Below are 24268 nucleotides of genomic sequence, written 5' to 3' on the forward strand. Positions count from 1 at the left end.
TGAGACCAGTAGTGTTACAGTGTAAGGATGGTAGGCAGATAGACGCTGGCCGGAGAAAGATGGTGGCTGAGTTGGTGCGAGATTTACAACATCGAGTTCTAGAACGAGGGCAAGAAAGAGTGCATGGGTCGCAATGCAATATTGCTGAAGATTCTAGCAGCAAATGAAGCTGTCCGAGATTTGTTCCCTCGACACGAAGACGAACGTGTGCAAGGAGAACGGCAGAGGTGCAAGGGCTTGACGATGCAAGTCAGGCACGAATGATTGCCTTTGGACAGGAAACGCGATGTCGATAAGCGTGCAAGCTGTGCAGAAAGCTGGATGCGAGGGTGTAGGGCAGTGCTCAGGTCCACTAATAAGCACTTTATTGCTGACGAGCAAGAAAGACGCAAAGGCAGAATGTTGACGGAAGGAGTAATGGTTGGATGGATGGATGTGGAGTCGGGTGCAGTAGATGAAAGGTGCCGATGTGAAGAAAGCTATAGAGACGACGTTATGCGCCACAGACAAAATTGTCGAATGTCGATGTGCGCTATGAGCCACGAGAAGCGCGAAGCCGAGAGAGAAAAGAAAGAGGCGAGAGACGGTGGTAGTTGGACGAGGTGATGGTGTCGAACAGAAGCCACTCGATATGCACAGCCAAAGTAAAAATTGGCAGTCGCGACGGGCAACCGCCTTACAATCTGGGCTCGGCGAACAAGACACATTCTGCAGCAGCAGCAGACACGCAGGCTGGCAGGCTGGCAGCCTCCCTTTCGCGGAATTTGGGTGGAGTTTCATTTTAGCCTGCTGCCGTGTTGGGTTAACAAAATGCGCGAAATGGTCAGTCCCGACTGAGCCTTTTCTCCTTTTTTTTCCTTTTTGTTTTTTTGGTGCTTGAGCACGCGGCGCGTCGCGGCAAGGAGACGCGGAGGAGGCGTTGGGCTTCTCAACGTGTCAATTCTTGATGCTATTTTTCGGTCTGGTCCAGGGAGACGCGAGGGGAGAGTGACACGGCCTTTGGAAGCAAGTTACGCGACTCGAGAGAAGGTGTGCATTCCTGACGAGAAACGTCCCTGAGCCAGACATGCCATGGCCGTTCTAGGTGCTCATAGCCCGAGCACAGCTCTCATTGCATACCGAACCGTTGCTCTGGCTCTCAGATCTGGCTCGTGGCGACGCGGAGTTGCCACGGCTTGGGCTGACTGTGTGACAGCTTCGGAACCTCTTCCGATCAGCATCACAGCTCAGCTCGAAGGAAAGTGTCTCTGTTGGGCTCTTGTTGGACTCTTACATAACGCAGGCTCTGCTGCCCGAGTGCCATGCGGTGGCGACTGCTGTCATTGCGACAGGCTTGTGAGCTATAATTCTTTGCTGCCTCGGAGCCTAGCCGGATGCAATTTGTCTGCTTTCGCTTTCGTGTTACCAAAGTCAGCTCGTTGCTTGTGATGAGGGAAGGATCTCAACGCTTCCACTGTGTCGGTACCGACAACATCTGCGCCTTTCAGACAATCATCATTCCACACATGCGTGCAGCGCTATTGACCTGAAGCGTATTGGCTCGCATCCAAACCCCGTCTTGATCCGACGGATCAGCTGGAGGCCACAAGGGGGGGCCTCTCCCTTTGGAGCTCGCAAAAGGGGGTGGCGTGTCTAAGAACGTGCGGAGGTGCCTTGCGCCTACTGTAGCCTACTGCACGACCCCTCGCTGTTCGACGTTCTCCCGGTGTTGCCCCAGAGACCCTTGAATGCCTATTTTCGTCGTGCCGAAATCTAGCTCTGCCGCGCCGCTCACATTCCGACCAACACGCAGCTTCCGAAAGGCTGCAGCGCTTCCCTTCCGATCCTAGACACGTCAATTTGGAAGCCTGCAGGCACATTCTCTATTGTCATTATGTCTGACGCCACTTCATGCCAGATACGACGGCACGCAGTTCTTCCGCATCCTTTGGGTGTGGCAACAGGTCTCATCTTTTGCACGTCTTCGTAGCCTCGCTTTTGCCAGTCCAATGCTGTATGCTCGTCTACCAGTGATCCCTCGAGGGAGGAATGCCAATCATTCTGCAAGGAAACAAGCTTTCACAGTTTGCAGCACTGCAGCCCTCAAATGGGTTCCCTGACTCAACCAATGAAGAAGGGACCGTCCGTCTGACCCAAGCGAATGGATCCAAGTCGATTCTTTTCTTTGCTTTTCTTTTTTTCTTTTTTTTTGGTAGTCCCTACTTATCTTTGCTGTCTTCAAGACGCGTCTGGTGATTCGTCGCGAACAGAGGAGCGAGTTGCAGTACGCGGTGGTCTCGCGTGCTGTCACGTGCCTCTTTCTTTGTTTTGAATTGTTACATTTGGACTCTTGGCTTCCTGGCTCTCTCCCTTGAACACCTCGATCTCTGACACAGCCCTTCGCCCATAGTTGCTCGAATGGGGCCTTGATCAGCCTGCGATAGATCGTCTAGCTAAGATGCAACCGTTGTTCGACACAAGATCACCACGAGCCCGCAGAGGAAGCCCCGCTCAGTGAAAAGGTCGCAGCTGCTAAATTCACGCACGCCCAAATAACGACTCCGAGGGCAAAGAAAAGGCCCTGATAAATACGGTACCATTAATTGACCGCACACCTTTGTGAATCTGCTCAATTTGCTCCCTTTTGTGGGAGCTCACAAGTAGTTCGGGGTTCTTTTGCTGTTGTCATCTGTATTCGCCGTCATGTCAGAGACAGATTCGATCTTGTCCGACGGGTTTGATCGAGCATCGTACAAGCAAACGCCTCTTCAAAAGATCTCGGCTGCATAAGGGCACTCGTCAAAGGAATGACCTAATTCGCCGCAATCATCGCAGGGCTCTTGCTCCCCTTGCGCTCCCGAAGCGCTGCGTGTGCTCTGCGCTCCTGAATCCGTCCTTTCCATGAGCTTGTCGCACTTTTCCAGAGTATGTCCGCGTTGCGAGCAGAGTCCACAAAAGTCGAGCTCGTCGTCCTCCTCCTCCTCCTTCATTGGCGTCTTTCCTGGCGGCTGCGTCGCTGAGGCGTGAGCCTTGACACTGGCGACCTCTTTCTCAGCTGCCACAGCTTTCGACTGCTTGGCGGGACTGCGCTCGTCCAAACGTCGCGAGAGTCGCTCAACTTCGGCCATCAGCTCTTCCTCTCGGAAGATGCGCGCCTCGACGAGCGTCTCGAGCTGCGAGACCTCTTTCTGCAACGAGTCCGTGGTATCGAACCTGTCCATCTTGGTGACCGCTAGCATGGATTGCAAGTCGGCCAGACGGCTCTCGCTGCTCTCCAGCCGTGCCTCCCGGTCGGCAAGCTTTTTGGCCAGGTCCGAAGTGTCTGCTGCACCTGACACCCCTTCGTGCGCCTCGAGTTGCTTCTTGAGCGACTCGACGGTCAGCTGCAAGGCGCGCGACCTGGTCTCCGCCTCCTGGGTGCGTGCCTTGAGGTCAGACTCGAGAAGCTTGTGCTTGGCCTTCATGTCAATGTTTTCGTCGCCCAGCTGACGCACCAGGTAGCTGAGACCAGACATTTCGTTGGCTGACGAAGTGCCATTCGAGCCGGTGGACGAGCCTCGTGCATCCCGCTTGTCGACAGGGGAGCTTGCGTCCAAGTGGGATTGCAATCGTCGGATCTCGGCATCCCGCGCCTCGAGTTCTGCGTCCGTCGACGTCCGCTGTTGCTCGAGCTTGGCCTCGAGTTGTCGTCTCTCGCTGGCCCACTGCGCTTGACCGGCGGAGGCGGAGCTCCCCTCGTGGCCGGTCTTGAGCGCATTGAAGTTCTCGGCGTCAGCGCGCAAGCCTTCCAGCTCGGCGCGTTCGCTTTCTAGTGCCTGCTGACTTTCGCGCAGCGCGTGCCTTGTCTCTTCGAGCAGCACGAGCTGCTCCTTACCAGCTCTTTGTACCCTTTCTAGCTCCGCTCGCATGCGCTTCAGCTCGTTCTTCAAGCTGGTCTCGACCTCGTGCGACTTGTCGCGCCTCTTTTGCGCGTACTCCTTCTCCTTCTCGAGCGCAAGTGCACCCTCAGAGATCTGGTCTTCGTACTTGCCGAGCTTGTCCTGAAGATGGGCCACCTGCTCTCGCAAAGCTTCGTTGTCGATCGCTGCGGCCGAACCAACCTCAAAGCCATTGCGACTCTGCGACAATTTCGAAGAAGCTTGTAATTCTTCGACACGCGCCTCGGCAGCGCGGATCGCCTCTTGAGCCTTGTCCTGGAGCAGCTGCATGTTGTCCAGGACCTGGATCCGCTCGGCTTCGATCTCTTCGATCCTCTGCTCATACAGGCTGATGGTCTCGCGGCCGGCATCCTTGAGCTCGTCAATCTGGCGCACCAAATCGGTTCGAGCCGTCTGTGCCTGATCCTCGGTGCTCTTCAGCGACGCCTTGAGACTGTTGATCTCGGCGTCCTTGAGTTTAAGCTGTGTCTCGAAGGCTTCCTTGGTCTCGCCGCGTTGTTCGAGCGCTGATTGGTGTTGAACGCGATCCTTCATTTCTGCAACGAGCTGCTCGCTGGCTTCCAACTTGAGCTGCAGATTCTTCGAGCGGCTTTCGGCTTCCTTGCGGTGGCGATCGTGCTCGTCAATGCTCTTGCTGAGCTGCTGCTGCGCCTCTAGAAGCTTCTCTCTGAGCTCCTTTTCGCGATCCTCGATCTCCTTGCGTCGACGAATTTCGTCGCTGCGTTCGATGCGACGTTCCTCCTCCATCTCTGCTTGCCTATCGCGTGCTTGCGCTCGCATCTTTGCTCGTTCGGCCTCTAAGACAGCCTCGTTGGAACGTGCCTCAGAGGCACGCGCCTTGCGAGCTTCTTGAGCCCGACGAAGCTCGGCGTTCTGCCTTTCGAGGGCTGCCATCTGGCTGCGCAGCTGCTCGAACTCAGTCACTTGCTCTTCGTAGAGGGATAGCGGCACGACAGCTTCAGCGACAGAGTCGTGCGTCAGATCTCCATCGCGGGCACCTGCACGACTTTCTGCCCTGGATTGGGAGCGGGAAGCAAGCTGTGCCGATTTGCGCGGTGTGAGATCCATAAGGTCGAGAAGCGCAGCGCGATTCTTCTCGAGATTTGAGTCGCTGGAAGTGGGCTCTGGCTTGGAGACGGGCGAGCTCTCGACATCCGAGGCGTCACGACCGAGTCTGCTGTTGGAATGGAAAGAGAGCACGCTGGATGCGCGCTCTGTGCGTGCATCTTTGCTGGGACTCGGAGGCGGAGGCATGCTGGCGTCAGAGGAGGTTGGAAGGCCACCGGGGCGAGCAAACATAGAAGCACGACCCTTAGTGGCCCGAGGCGTCGGAATGCCGCCGAGGCTTTGCCGCTTCTTGGCAAGGACGGGAGTGTTCTGAACGACGCTCGAGGCAGCGCGCACGCCAGCAAGTGACGATCGAGGGGTTCTTGCAGCCAACGACGGCGTGGTGGGTACAGCACTACGAACCGGGCTGGTCTGCGCGGGATTTGGAAGGCTTGGATGATCATCGACACGGCTTGTGGGAGTAGGAGCTAAACTCTTGCGTGCGGTGAGACGACTGGCGGGGCGCGATGTGCTTAGCGCGGATGTGGGTCTGATGACAGAGGCGGCGGAAGGAGGGCGAGTGCTGAGGCGCGAAGACGTGCGGGATGGCGTGGCAGAAGGCGGACGTGAAATGACGCTCGCTCGTCTGCGTGAGGGTGTGATGGCGCCTGCACGATCTGGTGCATCCGATGCGCGGGATGAGGGCCTGTTGGACATGGAGGAGGCAGGTCGTGCGACTGCATCGGTTGGAGGAGCATCGTTGATGGCAACAACCTTGGATGCTGGACAAAAGACGCCGTTTCCTGGAGCACACGCAAAGTACTGTGTACCCTGTACGCTACCGTCGTTCTTTCCTTTGCCTACGCTATCACCTGTCAACTCGAGACCTGCATAGAAACCAGGCTTGAAATCGACAGGCCCGAGGTGACGAAGGACGCCGACGAGCTCGGAACCATCCATGCGAACGACATCTCCAATCTCGAGCTCTCGTCCTCGTCGAATGTGCTCCCTCGCGCGCGAGGCGGTGGTGGATGAGGTATGGGATGGAGTCCTACTGATGGCGGACGGGGTGAAGCCGGCGCGTCCATGAACATCCGAGTATCTTTTCGGGGTGGCTACTGCTCTCGATGAGCTGGCAATGGACGATGCGAATGGGCTTCTGCTACGGACCAGCGAGCTGGCGGAGCCTGGCGAAACATCGGAGGCAGATGGCGAAGTCTGTGGCAGCGGTGTTGCTCTGACTGGCGGTGTGTCGGACCGAAGCGATGTGTGTGATTTGCGTGACAACAAAGAGGTGCGTGGAAGACGACCGGCTGTCAGCAGCGGAGAGTTGTCGTCCGCATCACTGTTCTCCTTGCCGGCGGGAGAGGAGACAGACGAAGGTGACGGATTGGAGAGGCGATATTTGGCCGGATCGTTCTTCGAGATGGCTTCGGCAAGCGTTTGCTTTTTGAATCGAGTGTCAGGACTATCCGATCCAGGACTGGGACCGGAATTGGCGGCGAGCGAGATGCGTCTCGATGCTCCTGATGGCGTCGGCAGACCCGAGCGCAGGTGCGTGCTGTTGGGCGTGGTCGGTATGCCCGACGACATGGTCACTGGGTCCAACCGGGCAAGCCAAGTTGAATAAGGAAGGGGAGGCGCGCACTACCCTGACTTGATACGCTCGATACTTGCACTGCAATAGACTGACGATCGAGTGTGCTGCGGGACAGGCGAGGACACAAACGAGAAGGAGGGAAGACAAGAATGAAGCGAGGAGGTGTGTGACACATTGGCAGCACCTCTTGCGTTTTTGGCCGCGTGGGCTGTTACCTCTCCCAGCTCGGAGGCCAGAGAGTCTTGCAGCTCGACCGTGGCAGGCGAGTGTTTATTTCGCGCAAGCCACAAGTTGGACCCTGAGGATGATTTTTCATTCGATGTTAAGGTGTATGCTCCAACTCGCTGTGAGATGGTCCCAGGGAGGGAGAAGAGCGGCTGTGCCGCGCTGGGCTTCATCCCGAAAAAGGGTTCAGACGTCATTTTCGACTTAGCGCGAATGCACGGCTACAGACGAGGGTCCCCGCGAAGCTGACTTGGGTCGCGATGCGTTCGCTTCGCATCTGATCGACCACCATAACTATCCGACAAGGTGGAATGTTGATGCTGCGACCATCTTTTCGTTCTGAGCTGTGATCGAGTTCCGCAGTCGGAGACCTTCGCTAGGCAGCACGGCCGCAATGGCTACACTCGAGGAAGTTGAGCGGGCGCCTCTGCTGTCCCGGCAGGCCGGAGCTAGCGACGGTCAAGGTGGCTCTCGCCCCCTAGAAAGCTTCAAAGGAGACGATCTGGACTTCGACGCACGATTGCGCAAGTGGAAGGCCGCAGTCGCTCGCAAGTTTCGCGGCAAAGGTGACCGCGATACAAAGCCGACCCTCCTCATCACCCAGTTCGACGGCCCTGGCCTGGCTCAAGCCGTTCTCGACGACAAACACGCCGCAGCTCGCGACAATGATTCGCACGAAGCTACATCGATGTCCTCGCAAGAGTTTCAGCGTCAGGTGGAACGGGTCAAGCATGCGATCAAGTGCGGCATCTATCCAAAGATGATCACCACCGGCTCAAGCGGTTCCTACTTTGTTCGCGTCATCGACGAGCCCGCCTCCCATCCGCAATTAGAGGCCTCATCCTCGCAGCCGCCATCGCTAACCACCGTCGCCGTCTTCAAGCCCAAGGACGAAGAGCCGTACGGCAATCTCAATCCGAAACGCCAATTTGCACGCAAGTACCTCTGGTGGGCCATGGGCAGACCTTGTCTGATTCCTAACTTCTCTTACCTCTCCGAAGTCGGCGCTTCATATCTCGATGCTCGTTTGGCGCTTCGCATGGTTCCGAGGACCGAGCTTGTCGAGATATCCTCACCCTCCTTCCACTACGCATACAATGACCGCCTCGCTTTCGACAGAGACCGCGTGCCCCTTCCCGACAAGATCGGAAGCTACCAGACTTTTCTCAGAGGCTACGTCAACGCCTCGGAGTTCCTCAGAAGGCATCCATGGCCGTCGCGCGCTCGCAGTAGAACGTTGCTGATGCGCGACATGGACGACGAGAGCCGAGCCCACAAGGTCAGCCGCAAGAAGGAGCGAGCACGGCTGCGCAACTGCGGCGTGGCCATCAAGCGCTCCTTGCTTTGCCGGCCTTCATGGGATGACCTCTACGATCAAGATGAGCCGGATCTTTGCCATCCGTCCTTGCCCCGAGACTCGCCCGTGGACGGTCAAGATGCTCTTTCCGATCAGCCCGATGTCTTCTACTGGACACCAAATCGAATGGAGCAGTTTCGTCTCCAGCTCGAGAAGCTCGTCGTCCTCGATTTCCTCATGCGCAACACCGATCGCGGCTTGGACAACTTCATGATCAAGCACGACCCGGAAAGGGACGAGATCAAGATCGGCGCCATCGACAATTCCCTGTCCTTTCCCATCAAGCACCCCAACGAGATCCGGCAGTATCCCTTCGGCTGGTTGTTTCTCCCCAGCGATCTTATCGGATTGCCCTTTTCCGACGCCACACGCGACCACCTCTTGCCCATACTCAACGATCCCGTCTGGTGGCAGCGCACTTCTCAAGGGCTTCGCAAGATCTTCGAGAAGGATCCCTACTTTGACGAATCAAAATTCGAGAGGCAAATGAGCGTCATGCGAGGTCAAGGTTGGAATCTCGTGCAGAGCTTGCAGGACCCCGACGAGGGTCCTCTCGACCTGTGCGCGCGCGAAAAGAAGCTGATACGCCAGGAAGTGCAGGAATATCCTATTGACAAGCTCGAAAGGCTGCAAGGCCTCAAGGTCCCGCTGGACTCGAACGCCCAAGTGGTGCCCGTTTTGGGCGCGTCGCGATCTCCAGGCTTCCCGAACCAAGCGACGTCCAAACCTGCCATATCACGAACGATCTCTTCCGGCGTAGTCGAGAGGGAGAGAAGGCCCATCGGAATGCGGGCGTCCGAGTCGTACAAGAAGGCTCTCCTTCGAGCATCAGGTGGCCAGGTCACGCTAGACTCGGAAGAGGAGCTCGTCGAGGAGGGGGAGGCTGTGGTGTCGACGGGCGTGTCATCGTCGCTACCACACACTTCGACTTTTGAGGACAACATGCAAGCTGAAGCAACCTCGGAAGGGGTGCACTCGGGCTCACCCAAGTCGTCGCGTCCGCAGACGGTGCGGCATCAACGATTCGCTTCCGCGCAGGACGTCGGATCCTTTTCTCGAAGACAACGCGACATAGCTGCAGGAAGCGCCAGGCAGTTCGACGTCAACAACGACAGCGTCCTTGGCCGAACTGGCATTGAGGTGCTCGAGGGACTCGACCGCGAACGAAAGCAGGGCACGAAACTCACCTTTTTCCGCAACCGCAAGCGTTCAAGCACCATCTCCAACGATGATGCTGCGAACCTGGCGCAGCCCAAAAGGCCTTCCGCCACTCAGCGCCAGAGCTCCGAGGACGCTGGCAGGAGCGAGAATGACAGGAGCTACGACCTTGCGAGCTCGATCGTCTCCGATCCCGGGGCTCGCATCAACGGTGCTTCGCGCTGGCCTAGGTCGAGGTCAGCTTCGAGACCAGCAGAAGGCATGTACGGATCCTTGTACGACTTGCACAGCCAAGGCGAGGTGCTTTCTGAAGAAGAAGAGGAGGACGATGACGAAGCTCGCGAGCGGCAAAGTAAGACGCCGTCCACAGGGTTGGTCATCCGTTCGAGGCAAGGAGGAGTCGTGCCGACGATCGAATCTGTTCTTCGGCAGGGAAGTGGCGTCGGCGGATCCTCAAGTGACACGGGCAAGGACAAAGAGACAAACGGGAAAGCATTCAGGCCGCACATTCCACATCCCACTGCGGTCAGACCATCGGCCGAAAACTCGAATCGTGAGGACAGCACAGAGCCGACCTCGGACTCTTCCAAGGGCATCGTCAAGGTGATCGTCGAAAAGATGTCGTCCGACACAAAGCAGGCTTGGCTCAAGTGGATCTAGCATTCAGCAGCATTTCGTACAAGCACCTCATACCCGCATCACCACTTATGTTTGTTTCAGTTGAGCGCATTGCAGAATTCACAGTCACGGGGTGGAGTCGATAATCGGAGAGTGTTACTCAGGCGAGAATGATCAAGTGTGTGGGGTATAAGTTTAGCAGGTTCGATCGTGATGAGTGCACTACAGCTGCTGTATGTACGCCTGCAGACGTTGTCGCACCTGTTCGGCAGTGGGTCTGGCAGAAGGATCAGCCTGCAACATGGATCGAAGCAGATCGCGTGTCCTATCTGGAAGTCTTCCACCTCCGGGTAGAATGATGGCCGGATGCCCATCTTCGTACGCTTGCGTGTCTGCGCCTGATTTGCCCGACGACTCATGCCACCTTGTCTGCTCCAAAGGCGACGAAGCGGACGAACCTTCCGTCGAGGAGCTGACCTGTGAAGCGCCCGTCGAAGTGTGCGAAAACATGGTGCGCAATCGACTCGGCTTTGTCGGTGTTGTCGACAGCCCTTCATCGATGCTTCGGCTGCCATCGATGGTGTGCTCCGAGATCGGTGCCGCTGATGAGGGGTATGCAATGGTCGAGGAGGTTGATTTGAGTTCGTCGCCGTAGGACGAGCGTCTACGCAGCCAATCGGGTCGAGATGCGAGTTCAAGCAGGGTGACTTTGGACACCGCCGGAGTGGGCTTGAGGATGGACGTTAGGTCCGGAACAACTGCTGACGTGGGAGCGCTCCCGCTATTGCTTTGATCCACACCAATCTCTCCGTTTGCGCGGAGCCTCTGCAAGTCTGTGATGCCAGCGGCCATGGCTTTGCGTCCGCCCGTCGACGCGGTTCGGCGCACCGCGGAAGACCGACTCAGATCGCGGAGAAGTGAGCCGGAGCGGGAAGGGCCATTCGGGTCGACGAGAAGGCCACGTGGCTCGTCGGTGGGTTCGAGCAGGCGTGCTACAGCCAAAGAGCTCGGACTACGTCCCGAGATGGTGGTGATGGTCGAGGCGACACTCTCGAGACTGTCGTTGCTAGCGTCGCGACGTGTCTGCGTAGGCGAACTGCGTTGCAGGTATCGATTCAGCGAGGATGTCAGTGACCCAGGCGATGCAGGGCCAGCAAAGGGAGCGTCGTTGTAGGTCGAAGATGAGCTCTTGGAGTGTCGGCCGCGCAGACTCCCACTGCGACTTGCAGGTTGACTGTTGGGGTTGCTACCCGCTTCCACTGCCAGGCGAGATGCCCGGTCGTTCTCCTCGCTTTCAAAGAAGAGACGTTTGCGGTGGAGCATCTCGACCACGCTGCGGGCCTTGCTGAAAGGCTCGTAGCCGGTGGCAAGCGAGTACAGCACGGCGCCCAGCGAGAAGATGTCGATCGGATACGAGAAGCTCGTAGCACCAGGACCGCCCGTGGCCCGACTCAGCTCCGGGGCGCAGTACGCTGGCGTGCCGAGCCCGAGGCCGTCGCGCGGCGGGTCGCTCGGGTTAGGAAAGACGGCAGAGTTAAAGTCGCAGAGCTTGATGTCGAGGTCTTCGGTCAAAAGCATGTTTTCCTTCTTAATGTCGGCATGAACGCAGCCCTTGCTGTGCAGGAAGACGACGGCTTCTGCCATCTGAAGCGCCCATTCGAACCATTGCTGCAGATCGATGCGTTGGGTGTGCTTTCTGGCGTACAGGGCGAGGTTGTTGGGGAGAAGCTCGAGAAGCATGAGAAGGCGCGGGGGATCGATGGTGTTGGCAGGAGTTTTGCGCAAATTGGTGTCAGTACCAGCTTGACTGCGGATGTGTCTGTTGTTGAGGTCATCGCCGTCGGGGCCTTGTACGAGAAATGTTGGCGTGGGCAGATTCGCAGTGCGCGGGATCTCAGCTGTGCTGACTCTGACACGTGTCTTCTGCGAGGACAAAGGAGAGGGATCGGCTTCGTGGAGAATGCCACGCGCGAGAAGGGCTTCGTGTTGCTTCTCGTACGCCAAGGCTCGTTTGAGTGACTGCGTCTCGCTGAGCAGCTCGTCCCTTCCAGTCATGTCGCTCGTCGATCTGGAATGGTTTGAGTGACCGTTGGCGCCATCCGCAGGACTGGGTCCACGATGTTCGAGTTTCGGCAGACCTAGACCGATGTTGTTGCTCGCGGGGCGAGGGGCCCTAGACGGATCGGGTAACGGCTGAGGAGTGTGACGAGGCGATGCTGTGAATTCGACTTCGTCGCGAATGTCAATAAGCTGAATAATATTGGGATGCGTTCCTAGACGACGAAGCGCAAAGGCTTCCTCGAGTCCCAGGAGCTGGCTCTGACGATCTGCATGGAGGCGTTTGACAGCACAGAGCCTCCATGCGCTGGTAGATGCCGATTGCTGAATGGTAGGTGGTGCGGCTGCCTCTGGACGAGGACGATAGCTGCCCAGATACACGGAGCAGTGACGACCTTCACCAAGAAGAAAGTCGCTGGTCGGACAGAGTCGAAAGTCGACATGCTTTGTGGCTCTGATCCTTGCTTCCTCCTCCAGGCATTCCTCTGAGCTGGCGCGTCCTAATGACGAGTTGCGCGTGTGCCCTTTCTTGCGCCCCGTGGCTTTCTGCATTTCTGGCGGGGCGTGTTGTAGCGGCGCTCTTGGTACAGGTGGCAAAGGATCGCAGTCTGAGCTGGCTGACGAGCTTTTAACTGGACTGCGTCTAGACGAAGAAGGGAGAGGCGATGGAGGTGATGGAGGTCTGGGAGAGCTGGAGCCAAAGGATGAGAAGAAAAGCGAGTTCCGGGATGGAGGCGGTGAGGCCGTTTGTGAACCCGCTGCGAGCGATACATTAGGGCGAGATGGGGGCGTCAACCAGGTGACAGGAGAGTTGAAGATGTCATTCTTGCTGCGAGCCTTCTGTGGTGACTGGGCGAGATCGTCAGACAGAAGAACGGGAGTTCGAGGAGGAACAGCGGCAGCGGAGGTCGACATGAGAACCGCTTCGGGTTGCAAGCTTGCCAGCGAGGGGTGGGCACTGGCGCGAAGTTCGAAAGCAGAAGCACCCGAGTCGGGGGGTGTTAGGGGCAAGTCGGCGAAGTCGTTATGTTGGTGCGCGTCGAGGCCCGTGGCGCTGTCGTAAGAGTGTCCGAGAGCAGGAGAGACTGGCGAACGTGATTTTGAGGAAGAGGATCTCTTGCTCGAGCTGGACCAGAGGGTATCCAACGGCCAAGGTGCCCTGGCCCTCGTGGTTTGCGGTTTGGCATTGTTGATGGCGAGCATTGGTGAGCTGCTTGGTCCTGGCTGGCTATCAGCGGCCTGTGAGCCACGGAAGGGGGCTGACACCATGATGTCGACGATACAGGCGCGACCGGCGGTGGTAACGAGGTGGCGAGATGATGCCAGGGGACCGAATGGATTCAGTGATGGACTGTGTCGAGAGGTATGCACATCAGAGGAGCGAGATCCGAGTCCTGTATTCCAGACGAGTGCAAAAGTTACAGGCCGGAGTGCGATGCAGGCCACAGAATTGGCTGCGGGATCTGCCGACGGAGGCAGGGGCAGCCTGGTGGCGGACGAGCCGATGACGGACGATCGTGATGGTGATGGCGATGATGATAGTGACGGCGATTCAGGCGGGCGAAGAGGGAGGTCGGACGGGCACGCTGGTTGGAGCTCAGCTTAGCTCCGCCTCAGCAGTTGTCCCTGAGACACGTCGGTGGTGGAAGTCCCGACGTCGGCTGATGCATCAATCTTCCGCGTGACAGCCGACGGGAATCAGTGCCGCACTCTCGCCCTCTCACTACGCTTTCCACAACGTAGACTGGGCCGCGCCTTGTTCCCTGACGTCTTCTGCGATCACGTCCACAGCTTCCATCCGCGACACTGTACAACGGAGTCGCCGATTAAGTTTAGTGAGACTCAAAACGTTGGATGGACAACAGATAGGCGATGAGCCTTTTTTTTGTCAACGAAAAATTAGACGCTAAAACCTGCAGAGTGGGATTGTTCCCCAGCAAGCTCAAATTCTGGTTGAAAGAATCGGCAACTCTGCTATCAATTTTGATTGTGGGGACAAGGCACAAATTCCAGCAGATGACGGTGGACGGCAGAACTCATGGAACGTGGACCGGCTGTCCACCTGCATGACGAAAAATAAAAAAGATTGAGCTTACTGTAGATTGGTCGCCGCATCATTCTGGGAATGCAGCATTACCGGTACGTAAAGGCAAGGGAGTCGATACCACATCCGATGAGCCATCCTCCCTCGAGGCTTGCTAATCGCCGATCCAGCCTCAACTTTCGCCGCTTCCGTTAGGGCGTAGCGAACGGCACGCAGCCAGGTTGCCAAAACGCCATCCGTACCGTCGGAGGGACACATCGGTACAGTGCCCGCTTCTATCTGCACGCGGCTCAAGGGCGTCCGTGTAAAGCACCGTGCCATTTCACCCGAGCTCGGAGCGATCCAGATTGGATGAAATGGCATGAGGAAATGTGTGATCTCCCGATTGAGAAAATCCAACCTCGTGTAATCTGGCGATACTGTCTTGCTCCGTCTTGCTCTTTCAACCTTTTTACAGTATTCGGCGAAGCAGGTCGTGCGCGCTCGGCAACTGCGCGGTACAAGCCGACCCGGCTCGTTGACTTAGCTCACGTCTTCCCCACGATATTACCGTCTCTCGTCACCGACACTATCATCGTTCTCGGCTGCAGCTGGTTCGCAGCTCACACCACCGCTCAGCATGGCGCTCTTCAAGCAGTACGACGACTTCTTGCTCAACAACGCTTCCCAGATCACCGCCGTCGAGAGCTCGCTCCGTTCCATCACCTACTTCCTTCCCGGTCGCTTCAAAGATGCCGAGCTCGCCGGAGAAGCAATCTACGCCTCGCTCAATCTGCTGGGACTCTACCACGACTCCATCCTTGCGCGCGCACTCGAAAAGCAGAATCCACTCGCCGTCTCCAGCAAGCAAGCATTCACCTCGGAAAAGAACTCCCTTCCGTCCAGCCCCGCTCCGCTCGACGCAAATGCGCTCACCGGCCTGACACCCTCCGAACATGCCAGATACACCCACCACTTTTCGCGCAGATCCAAAGGCTATAATCGCGTAGCGAGGACGTTGGTCGTCGTGGGCTACTTTGAGTTGCTTGCAGAGATGCTCGCTCGAAGGAAGCTTGGACGCAGAAAAGCCTGGGACGTCGTCGCTGCTATCGAAGCACTCAAGGTGGTGCTTCGCTTGAGCTTGGTCCAGATGACCGGATCAAGGATGGCCATCCATCCTCCTATCCCCGAACGCGAGGTGGATCCAGCTGCGCTTGAGCAGGAACGGGCAAAGACTATGGGCAAGCTGGCTGACAAACTCGACGTCGCTGCAGCCTCTTCGAGCTCCGCCCTCTCTACCTCGGTTGCTCAGCCACCCAAGGGCTACTGGAAGGGGTCCCGTACCGGTCTCTTACGTCCAACGCTTGCTTCTCTTCGACCTGGATTCGATGATGTAGAGGCGGACCCACTCGCGCCCACCTCGGAGCCGGATCGTCGACCACCGCACCTGCGAGCTTTGCGCATCAACGCCGGCCAGTCCGGTTCCGACACTGACGACACGCTGGTTGACTCGACCCGACTCCAAGCCTCCACCACGCTTCCACGCGCACCGGCCAACGACGATGCACTCTCACAGTCTTCCACTACGCTCCGAAAAGATCCACCAACACCACCTGTCAACATGAAGCCTTGGTCCGAGTCGCAGATCAACGACTACCTCCTCTCTCGCGTGCTCACAGTCAACGACGTTCGCAAACCCGAAGAGCTCGTACGTCCTCTTCGCAATCGTACCGGTCATCTGGCAGAGGTTCTCTGGATCCTTCGACCTTTCATCTACGTCCTAGCCCTGCGAAAGTGGGGACGAACGGCGACGCTACCCTTTGTGCTTTCGTTCGCTCTCGAGTACTTTGCCAAGGAGCTGCGCAACCGATCCTTTGCTCCTTCCACACCCGGACCCAAGGGACTCTTCGCCACCAACCCGCTTCTTGCGGCTATGATGGGCCAGAACCCGCTCACCTCGATCCTCGCCTCTGTATTCATGGGCGGTAATCCAGCCGACAAGGCCAAAAGACCCATCTCAGCGGTGGAAGAAGCTGAATGGTCCAAGAGGGGCAACTCGTTCTGGTGGTACCTGCTGCGCGGACCCCTGTGGTACTCTTTCACGCGTCCCAAACTGTCAGGCATGGTGGATCGTACTCAGGGCAAGTTCCTCATTGGCATGGTCGGTGGTGTTCTGAGCGATTACCTTCCGCTCATCGACGAGTACCACTACTACTCTGCGACATGAGTTTCTTGCTGATGCAATCGAAGGTGTCAATTCAACCCCAGTTGTGTTCGCAATTGTGAAGCGTAGCGCTGCGCACAGGGTTTTTTGGCCAGATGGTGAATTAGCATGATTTGCCATGGTGTATAGATGCGTGGTCATGCTTGTTGAGCGATCTGATCAGATTCGTGAGTAAATGAATAAATGCAGTGACACGATTGTGTCCTTCATGCCTCGGTCGGCGTTGACGATGATCCGGGAGCCGAGGAACCGTTGGCCAGTTCCTTCTTCTTCGATCTCGCATCGATGGCCCTCTCCACCCATCCGACCATATCCACACCATCCTCGCCCTTGGCCGCGTCCTGTTTGAGGAAATTGTGCTGCAGCAATTGCGCGTACGTTGGTCTCCGAGCAGGGATCTTTTCCAGGCATTTCGCTACAAAATCGCGCGCCGTCTCGGAGTACGTCTCGCTGGGCAGCTCGGGAGGATCGCCGTGCACGATAGCCTGGAGCTGCGCAAACACGTTCGAGTAGGTCTCGGGTGGATACGGATAGGTGCCGAGCGTCGTCTCCACCATCGACAGTCCCAACGACCATACGTCCGAGGCGACCGTGTAGGTACCCAGCAGGTTTTGCGATTCGCCCTTGATACGCTCGGGTGCCATGTAGGACTGGCAGCCAATGTTGGTCTTGGCCAGCGACTTTTCGAGTTGCCCGGAGACGCCAAAGTCGCACAACTTGACCTGGCCCCGGCGATTGATGAGCACGTTGGTCGGCTTGACGTCGCGGTGCATGATCTGCAGTTCGTCCTTGAGAAAGCTGAGACCGCGCACCATGCTGCCGGTGATGCGTGCGAGCACGTCTTCGGGTACGCTACCGCGCTCGCCGTAGAGCTTGTCGAGACTGCCGGCGTTCATGTACTCCATGCAATAGTAGACGCACGACTCGATGAAGAATGCGCCGTAGAACTCAACAATCTGGGGTGCAGTGGCTCGATGCAAGATATCGAGCTCCATGATGATAGCATTGAGCTTGGACTCGTCCAACTCGAGACGAATCTCCTTCATGGCCATCTCTACGTGGGTCTTGGTGTGTCGTACCTTGCGAACGGTTCCGTAGTTGCCCTTTCCGAGCTCGTCCAGGAGCTCGAGCTCGGCCATGTTGATCTTGAAGGAAGTGCCGTTACCGAACTCGACACCGGAAGCGTGAAGCACGGCTTTGCCGCCGAAGTTGAGTCGACCTGAAGGGTCGACAATCTTGGAAAAGTTGCTGAAGGGAGTCGACATGGCGTCTCCGTTCTGCTGTGTCCCCGTCTCGTCAGACTTGCCGGAACCGGAACTTTCGGGAAGACGCCCTGGCGGTGGTGCTCGACGGCCAGCGCCGGCACCCATGCCACCTCTTTGTGAATTGGCAGCGTCAAGCCCATCCGCGGAGCCGATGCCCATGTCGCTGAGTTTGAGGCCGGGTCGATTGCGTCGTGCGCCCATGGCTGCGCCTGACGATGCTGGGGGCGTGGCTGCGGAGGGCCCGCCGAGCGCACCGGGAACACCTCTACGGGCAGCGAGGCCGCCCATGCCTGTGCCGGGCAATGTCCCGGGTCGACTGCTTGCCGAGACGAAGAGCGAGGCGCTGGCGTTGCTGTCGATGCGCTGATCGTGGCCCATGACGGATTGGCCGGGGTTGGGAGATGCGGTGGATCGATTCGCGTTGGCGGCGAGCTTGGCTTGCAGACTGGGAGGGAGGCGTGCACCTGCCATCTGACGAGCGCGTTCTGCGGCACCCACAGCAGTGTTGGGCGACCTTGCGCTCGGAGTTCCGGCGGTGCCAGGAGCCGGTCGAAGCGATGGCGCTGCTCCCGACGAAGGCGAGGGCCGTGATGGTGGGCCGCCCGTCGCGTTCTGGGGAGTGTCCTTAAGGCTCATCTGGGCGGTGAGGCGCTCCATCTCTGACGACGGGGCCGAGTCGGTCATGCTGACTCAGAGAGAGGGGTGGGTACAGCGCTGGAGGTCGGAAGGCTACGTGGGGTGAAATGCCTCTTTCGGAACGATGCCGATACCGATGCCACGGTGACAGTCGAGACGTACGTTTGTCGACCAAGGAATGGGCAGCGTTGGAAGACACACCGGATTACCAAATGGGAGGACGGAATGCAGACCGGCGTTGAGCAGTCAGCTAACTTGGAAACGGAGAGACTTCTGCTGGAACACACGGACGGTAGATCGATGAGGCCAGGATGAATCGAGCGCGATCGAGCGACGTTGAGGCGATGTGATGACCGAGAAGTGTATCGGTGCCAGTGATGCAAGGTTGCAAGGACGACGGGGTTGTGATAACGAGGTCACTTTGCGAAGAAGACAGGTATGCGAGACAAAGCCTGAAACGCAGTGGGTGCAATGATAGACGTTGCCAGCCTGCGAACGCTTTGGAGCGGAATGGATGTGATGAGGAGAGAACTAGTCAGAGTTTGTCACGATGCTGTGCGATTCGATATTCAGCGACGGCGTCAGCGTCGAATGCAGTCGGCACTTTGGCCGATTTGCAAACCCCAAGCTGCCAACGCACTGCAGCAGAAATCCAGCCACGTTCGAATGGCACTCAAAATGCCGCTGCGACATGATTTTACGAGTTCCAACCCAAAATCGCAAAATTGCAAATAATCAGGACATCACACAAAGCACTCGAGACAGACAGACCGAATCTAGCAAACGAAGCAGAGACGCGCAGAGCATGGACGATCTCGCACGCTACCTGCGTCGGGGGAGCGGCATGGACGAAAGGCTAGCATATGATATGACTGTATCTGAGCTGACAAACATTTCAAGTTGGGAGGCTGGAGGTTCGTCGTCGAGCTGCAGTCGAAGATGATGTTGCGTCACAGCGACAGGCACCGTGGCCAAAGGCTGGTTAGGTCCGCCCGGCACGGCATCCGTGACAGGTTGGCGGACGTCGCATGCTGGGGTACGTCTGAGAGACATCGCCGTTCAAGTCCGAAGATAATGCGTTGCGAGCTCTTCGTTCGGTTGCAGGCTGTTCGACACATTGCTCCTCATGCGTGAACAAGCACCGTAGGTCGTGCACAGCTTGCTGTGCGGCTTCTGAAGATCCATGGCTCATGCGTGCCGTACAAATGTACAGTAGTACGGCATCGTGAGTCCGCTCCACCACAGTCTCCGATGCTCTCTTGGCATCGGAGTCTAAAAGCAGCTGGTCGAGATTGAAATCGCTCCTTTTTCCAAACAGTGACTGATTTACATCGGGCCGATCGAGAGCTGAACTCTTTCACGCCAATGATCGCCGACGTCCCAAACTCCCGTTCCAGTCCGGACCCTTTTCGCTTTTGTGCCTTCTGATCGAGGAGCATCTCCGAAAGCAAGGCCTTGCCAGAGCCGCACAAATCCTCAAGCCAGCGAGCGGCTCCAGCTCGAGCAACTTTGTCTGAGGTTAGCTCCTACAACCGCTCGGATCCTGAAGCACTCCCCATGAAGCCCAAGGCGAATATTGTGCCTCTACGCAAGCTTGCTGGGGATGGAAATGCGTGATGGTGTCCGTGCCGTGCTCGGCCTTGTCACACTCGGAGGAAGGCAACCAACTCGAAGACGAGAACATCCTCACTCTACAACACGAAGTTGGGAGCTGGGAGCTGTTGCTCGCTAAGTATGGCGCTGGTCGTGCTGCCAAAGGGGGATCCGCATCTGTGGGGTCTCGAGACGAAAGCTGCACCTACGCCGGATCGTGCTGTGCAAGCTCAATTAGTTCTTCGAGCTGGCAACCGGCAAATCGCCAAAGCCGACCCGACTTCTTCCAGGACTTTGCGGTTTTGCATCTTTTCCGGTGGATTTTCAGCTGGTGCGTCGCCAGCACAGAGAGAAGATGTTCGGCGCAGATTTGTGACTGGCGATCTGCCTTGCCCCGCGTCCTTGCAGCTAGGCTTTTCTGGACAAAGCGCTCTTCCATCCTTCTGAATGCGCTCGTCGGCTCCCTCCGCTGCATGTGAATTGTCCTCGGTTTGGCACGGCCGGTCAATTCTCCTTGACTTGTTGTGTGCTTCTGATCTTCGCTTCTTCCTTCTCACACCATCTCTCCCAACCTCTTCCTTCGCCCTATCACTCTCCGATAGCCTCTTTCGCCGAGTGGTTCTTTTTACAAGCGGATCGTAAGTATCGCTCCTTTCTACATGGCTCGAGATTGGTGTCGGAACGGTTGCATGGTCGGTCTGCGTACTCGCGACTCGATCTTGCTAGTCCATTTCGGCATTTCGACGAGGAGGACGACTAGACAGAGACGGCACGCACGCGAGCGTCTTTGCCTCTCACTGCTTGCTCTTTACACTCTGCAGCAAGTGCACGCGTACTGACGTACTCTTCCTTCGATGCTTGCGCAACGCAGATGCCTCGACTCGTTTCTCAATCCACCTTGGCTGCATCGCTTCGATCCACCTCTGCTCGATCGATCTCCACCTCTCCCCTTCCTCGAGCTAGCCTTGTCGCCGCTCGCTCCGCCGCACAGATCTCCAGCAAGACCGCCTTCGCCAAGCTTCCCCGCAACGCCGCTTTCTCCACCTCTGCTCGCATCATGGGTGGCCACGCTGGTATCGGCAAGGGGGAGGACAACGTCCGTCCTCCTGCCGACAAGGTTCTCCAGGACATCGCAGACTATGTCCACAACTACAAGATCGACTCTCAGGTCGCCTACGACACTGCCCGTCTCTGCCTGCTCGACTCGTTGGGATGCGCCATGGAGGCTCTCCGCTTCCCTTCTGCTGCCAACATCTGCGGCCCCGTCGTCCCCGGCACCGTGGTTCCCAACGGTGCCCGTGTCATCGGTACCAACTATGAGCTCGACCCCATCCGTGCCGCTTTCAACAACGGCGCCCTGATCCGATGGCTCGACTTCAACGACACTTGGCTCGCCGCCGAGTGGGGTCACCCTTCCGACAACATTGGCTCCATCCTCTCTGTCGCCGACTGGATCAGCCGTACCAACATTGCCAACGGCAAGAAGCCCCTTACCGTCCAAGATGTGCTCACCGCTGCCATCCAGGCCCACGAGATCCAGGGATGCCTCGCGCTCGAGAACTCGTTCAACCGTGTCGGTCTCGACCACGTCGTCCTTGTCAAGGTCGCCTCGGCCGCCGTTGTCTCCAAGATGATCGGCAACACGCGCGATCAGACCGTCGACGTCGTCTCGCAGGCTTTCGTCGACGGCCAGTCGCTCCGTACCTACCGTCACGCTCCCAACGCCGGCTCGCGAAAGTCGTGGGCTGCCGGTGACGCCTGCTCGCGCGCCGTCAACCTGGCGCTGCTCGTCCAGAAGGGCGAGATGGGCTACAACTCGGTACTCACCGCCAAGACCTGGGGCTTCTACGACGTGCTCTTCAAGGGCAAGGAGTTCAAGTTCCAGCGCCCCTACGGCTCGTACGTGATGGAGAACGTCCTCTTCAAGCTGGTCCCCGCCGAGTTCCACTCGCAGACCGCCATCGAGGGCGCCATCGTCCTGCACGGCCGCATGCAGAAGAACGGCAAGACCTCGGACGACATCAAGAGCGTCACGATCAAGACGCAGGAGGCCGCCGTGCGCATCATCTCCAAGACGGGCAAGCTGAACAACTACGCTGACCGTGACCACTCGCTGCAGTACATTACCGCCATGGGTCTCATCAACGGCAAACTCGACCCCGAAGACTACTCGGACGAGGTGGCCAGCAACCCCAAGATCGACGAGCTGCGAAACAAGATGTCGGTCGAAGAGGAGGCTCGCTACACCACCGAGTACCTTGACCCCGAGCTGCGATCCATCGGCAACAGCGTCGAAGTCACGTTCAACGACGGTACCACCGACTCGATCGCGCTCGACTACCCCGTCGGCCACGCGCGTCGTCGTGATGAGGCCAAGCCGCTCATCAAGAGCAAGCTGCAGAAGCACCTCAAGGGTTTCTTCCCCGAGGCTCGCCAGTCCGAGATTGTTGCGCTCCTCGAGGACCACGAGAAGCTCACCAAGCTGCCCGCCAACGAGTTTGTCGACCTTTGGGTTCGCAACCAGTAGATCTGATCTGCTCCGTTGCGGCCAACGCACCTAGAATGTAAACACGAGACTCGAGTTCCTTGTGCTCACGCAATGAAAACCTGATGCAGACCTTGGACGTGCAGTGCTTGCCAGTCGTGAGGTTTTGGTGTAGTCGATTGAGCGATCGTGTAATGCAATGCTGTAACTGAGAACGAAGCCCTTGACACAAACACAAAAGCGAGATCATCAACTGTCGAGCGGGACAGCGAGTGGGAGTTGCTCCGCAGTGGCGATTCCTTGTCACTCGCCTGTGTGCACGCGTCAAAGGCCTTGATTATTGCGACATTTTGATTGTGCATACGGAGAAGAACGACAATCGCCGAACAGCGAATCAGATGATCGCAAAAGCAGAGACACGATCATCGCATCGTCCGAAAGAGCAGCATCGCGTGTGCGTTGCATTGCCGCTCTTTCGTCTTTGAGAGTGTGACAAGCTGAGCCAGTCAAGATCGGGGCAAGACCGAGTGTGCGATCGCAATGAGTGCGATTTCAGCAAGCAGCTCGTTTTGGTGCAGAAGTAGTGTGGCTCACCAGCTAGCCCGGCTTTTCTCCGCGAAACTGGCTGCCAGTCGGGAATTCTCACGCCTCGACGTTAAGAAGAAATAGGCGAAGACGGAATCGGAACCACCTAAATTCCGCAGCTTGCCCGTCCAAGTCACCTTCTCGGCTCCCTGTCTAGTTCTTTCTCTCTCCCTCTCTCTCGCTCGCTTATTAAACACATCTCACTTGGAGCCTCATCCGATCTCGGGATCATTAGCAACCATTGCGCATCCCGCAATGGCTTCCACACTTCCAAGATCTTTGGTCGGACTTGCTCGTTCATCGGTGCGAGCACTTCACAGCTCTGTCGCGACTGCTGCTTCCACTTCCTCTCTCTCTCCCGTCGCTGCCGCACACATGCGTCCCGTCAACGGCTTTGTGGGCGCCATCGGCAACACGCCGCTCATCCGTCTCAACAAGATCAGCGACGAGACCGGATGCGAGGTACTCGGTAAGGCCGAGTTCATGGAGCCGGGAGGAAGTGTCAAGGACCGTGCGGCGCTCTACGTCGTCAAGGATGCGGAGGAGCGTGGTCTCATCAAGCCGGGCGGAACCGTCGTCGAGGGTACTGCAGGCAACACTGGTATCGGTCTAGCTCACGTCTGCCGCAGCAAGGGCTACAAGTGCGTCATCTACATGCCCAACACCCAGTCGCAGGAGAAGATCGACCTGTTGCGTATGCTCGGCGCCGAAGTCTACCCAGTCCCTGCCGTCGCTTTCGACAATCCGGAAAACTACAACCACCAGGCCAAGCGTCATGCTGATCGACTTGACAACGCCGTCTGGACCAACCAGTTCGACAACACAGCCAACCGCCGTGCTCACATCGAGACCACCGGCCCTGAGATTTGGGATCAGACAGACGGAAAGCTCGACGGGTTCATCTGCGCAACGGGCACAGGAGGCACGCTCGCCGGTATCACCAGCTACCTCAAGGAAAAGAGCAACGGCAAGGTCCAGTGCTGGCTCGCTGACCCTCCGGGCTCGGTCCTTCACTCGTACATCCAGACCAAGGGCAAGCTCATGGACCGCCAAGGTGGTTCCATCACCGAAGGAATCGGTCAAGGTCGTGTCACCGAGAACCTCAAGCCGGATGTTGAGAAGCTCGACAACTCGGTACACATTCCTGATGAGGAGAGCATCACCATGGTTTACGATCTCCTGCACGAAGAGGGAATCTACGTCGGAGCCTCGTCTGCACTCAACGTGGTGGCTGCCAAGAAGATGGCCCAACAGCTCGGTCCCAACAAGACCATCGTCACCATCCTCTGCGACGGCGCTTACCGATACCAGGCTCGCTTGTTCTCGCGCAAATGGCTCGAGTCCAAACAGCTCGACACGGCTATTCCCGAGCACCTGCAAAAGTACATTGTCTTGCCATGAGCTCCGCCCTGCCCCGCCCTGCCATTGCTTGGCACGGCATGCCTTCATTCACTCCGAGATGTACGGTCATGCAATC

General features: G+C 57.6%; 12 protein-coding genes across 12 annotated transcripts; 5 read left to right on the top strand and 7 right to left on the bottom strand.

Moving 5' to 3' along the window:
- Positions 1–153: 153 nt before the first annotated feature.
- On the bottom strand, positions 154–1220 carry PHSY_005719 (hypothetical protein; the record flags this gene model as incomplete). Its single annotated transcript, XM_012336327.1, has 2 exons — positions 154–268; positions 1120–1220. 2 exons carry the CDS (start codon positions 1218–1220, stop codon positions 154–156), a joined length of 216 nt encoding a protein of 71 aa, XP_012191717.1.
- A 1527-nt stretch (positions 1221–2747) lies between these two features.
- Positions 2748–6557, bottom strand: PHSY_005720 (ER to Golgi transport-related protein; the record flags this gene model as incomplete). The annotated part of the gene is made up of 1 exon (XM_012336328.1): positions 2748–6557. The coding sequence occupies one exon, from the start codon at positions 6555–6557 to the stop codon at positions 2748–2750; it is 3810 nt and encodes a 1269-aa protein (XP_012191718.1).
- Positions 6558–6611: 54 nt separating this feature from the next.
- PHSY_005721 (hypothetical protein) lies at positions 6612–6986 on the bottom strand (the record flags this gene model as incomplete). Its single annotated transcript, XM_012336329.1, has 2 exons — positions 6612–6668; positions 6780–6986. 2 exons carry the CDS (start codon positions 6984–6986, stop codon positions 6612–6614), a joined length of 264 nt encoding a protein of 87 aa, XP_012191719.1.
- A 197-nt stretch (positions 6987–7183) lies between these two features.
- On the top strand, positions 7184–9964 carry PHSY_005722 (phosphatidylinositol 3- and 4-kinase; the record flags this gene model as incomplete). Its single annotated transcript, XM_012336330.1, has 1 exon — positions 7184–9964. One exon carries the CDS (start codon positions 7184–7186, stop codon positions 9962–9964), a length of 2781 nt encoding a protein of 926 aa, XP_012191720.1.
- Positions 9965–10144: 180 nt separating this feature from the next.
- Positions 10145–13249, bottom strand: PHSY_005723 (likely protein kinase; the record flags this gene model as incomplete). The annotated part of the gene is made up of 1 exon (XM_012336331.1): positions 10145–13249. The coding sequence occupies one exon, from the start codon at positions 13247–13249 to the stop codon at positions 10145–10147; it is 3105 nt and encodes a 1034-aa protein (XP_012191721.1).
- Positions 13250–14643: 1394 nt separating this feature from the next.
- Positions 14644–16230, top strand: PHSY_005724 (peroxisomal membrane protein; the record flags this gene model as incomplete). Its single annotated transcript, XM_012336332.1, has 1 exon — positions 14644–16230. The coding sequence occupies one exon, from the start codon at positions 14644–14646 to the stop codon at positions 16228–16230; it is 1587 nt and encodes a 528-aa protein (XP_012191722.1).
- Positions 16231–16433: 203 nt separating this feature from the next.
- PHSY_005725 (STE/STE7 protein kinase) lies at positions 16434–18176 on the bottom strand (the record flags this gene model as incomplete). The annotated part of the gene is made up of 1 exon (XM_012336333.1): positions 16434–18176. The coding sequence occupies one exon, from the start codon at positions 18174–18176 to the stop codon at positions 16434–16436; it is 1743 nt and encodes a 580-aa protein (XP_012191723.1).
- A 502-nt stretch (positions 18177–18678) lies between these two features.
- Positions 18679–19071, top strand: PHSY_005726 (ribosome biogenesis protein Urb1; the record flags this gene model as incomplete). Its single annotated transcript, XM_012336334.1, has 1 exon — positions 18679–19071. One exon carries the CDS (start codon positions 18679–18681, stop codon positions 19069–19071), a length of 393 nt encoding a protein of 130 aa, XP_012191724.1.
- A 181-nt stretch (positions 19072–19252) lies between these two features.
- On the bottom strand, positions 19253–19567 carry PHSY_005727 (hypothetical protein; the record flags this gene model as incomplete). Its single annotated transcript, XM_012336335.1, has 1 exon — positions 19253–19567. The coding sequence occupies one exon, from the start codon at positions 19565–19567 to the stop codon at positions 19253–19255; it is 315 nt and encodes a 104-aa protein (XP_012191725.1).
- A 359-nt stretch (positions 19568–19926) lies between these two features.
- Positions 19927–20160, bottom strand: PHSY_005728 (hypothetical protein; the record flags this gene model as incomplete). Its single annotated transcript, XM_012336336.1, has 1 exon — positions 19927–20160. One exon carries the CDS (start codon positions 20158–20160, stop codon positions 19927–19929), a length of 234 nt encoding a protein of 77 aa, XP_012191726.1.
- A 432-nt stretch (positions 20161–20592) lies between these two features.
- PHSY_005729 (2-methylcitrate dehydratase) lies at positions 20593–22248 on the top strand (the record flags this gene model as incomplete). Its single annotated transcript, XM_012336337.1, has 1 exon — positions 20593–22248. The coding sequence occupies one exon, from the start codon at positions 20593–20595 to the stop codon at positions 22246–22248; it is 1656 nt and encodes a 551-aa protein (XP_012191727.1).
- A 918-nt stretch (positions 22249–23166) lies between these two features.
- On the top strand, positions 23167–24192 carry PHSY_005730 (hypothetical protein; the record flags this gene model as incomplete). Its single annotated transcript, XM_012336338.1, has 1 exon — positions 23167–24192. One exon carries the CDS (start codon positions 23167–23169, stop codon positions 24190–24192), a length of 1026 nt encoding a protein of 341 aa, XP_012191728.1.
- Positions 24193–24268: the final 76 nt, after the last annotated feature.

This window comes from Pseudozyma hubeiensis, assembly GCF_000403515.1.
Source record: "Pseudozyma hubeiensis SY62 DNA, scaffold: PHS52, whole genome shotgun sequence".
Taxonomy (NCBI): Eukaryota; Fungi; Basidiomycota; class Ustilaginomycetes; order Ustilaginales; family Ustilaginaceae; genus Pseudozyma; species Pseudozyma hubeiensis.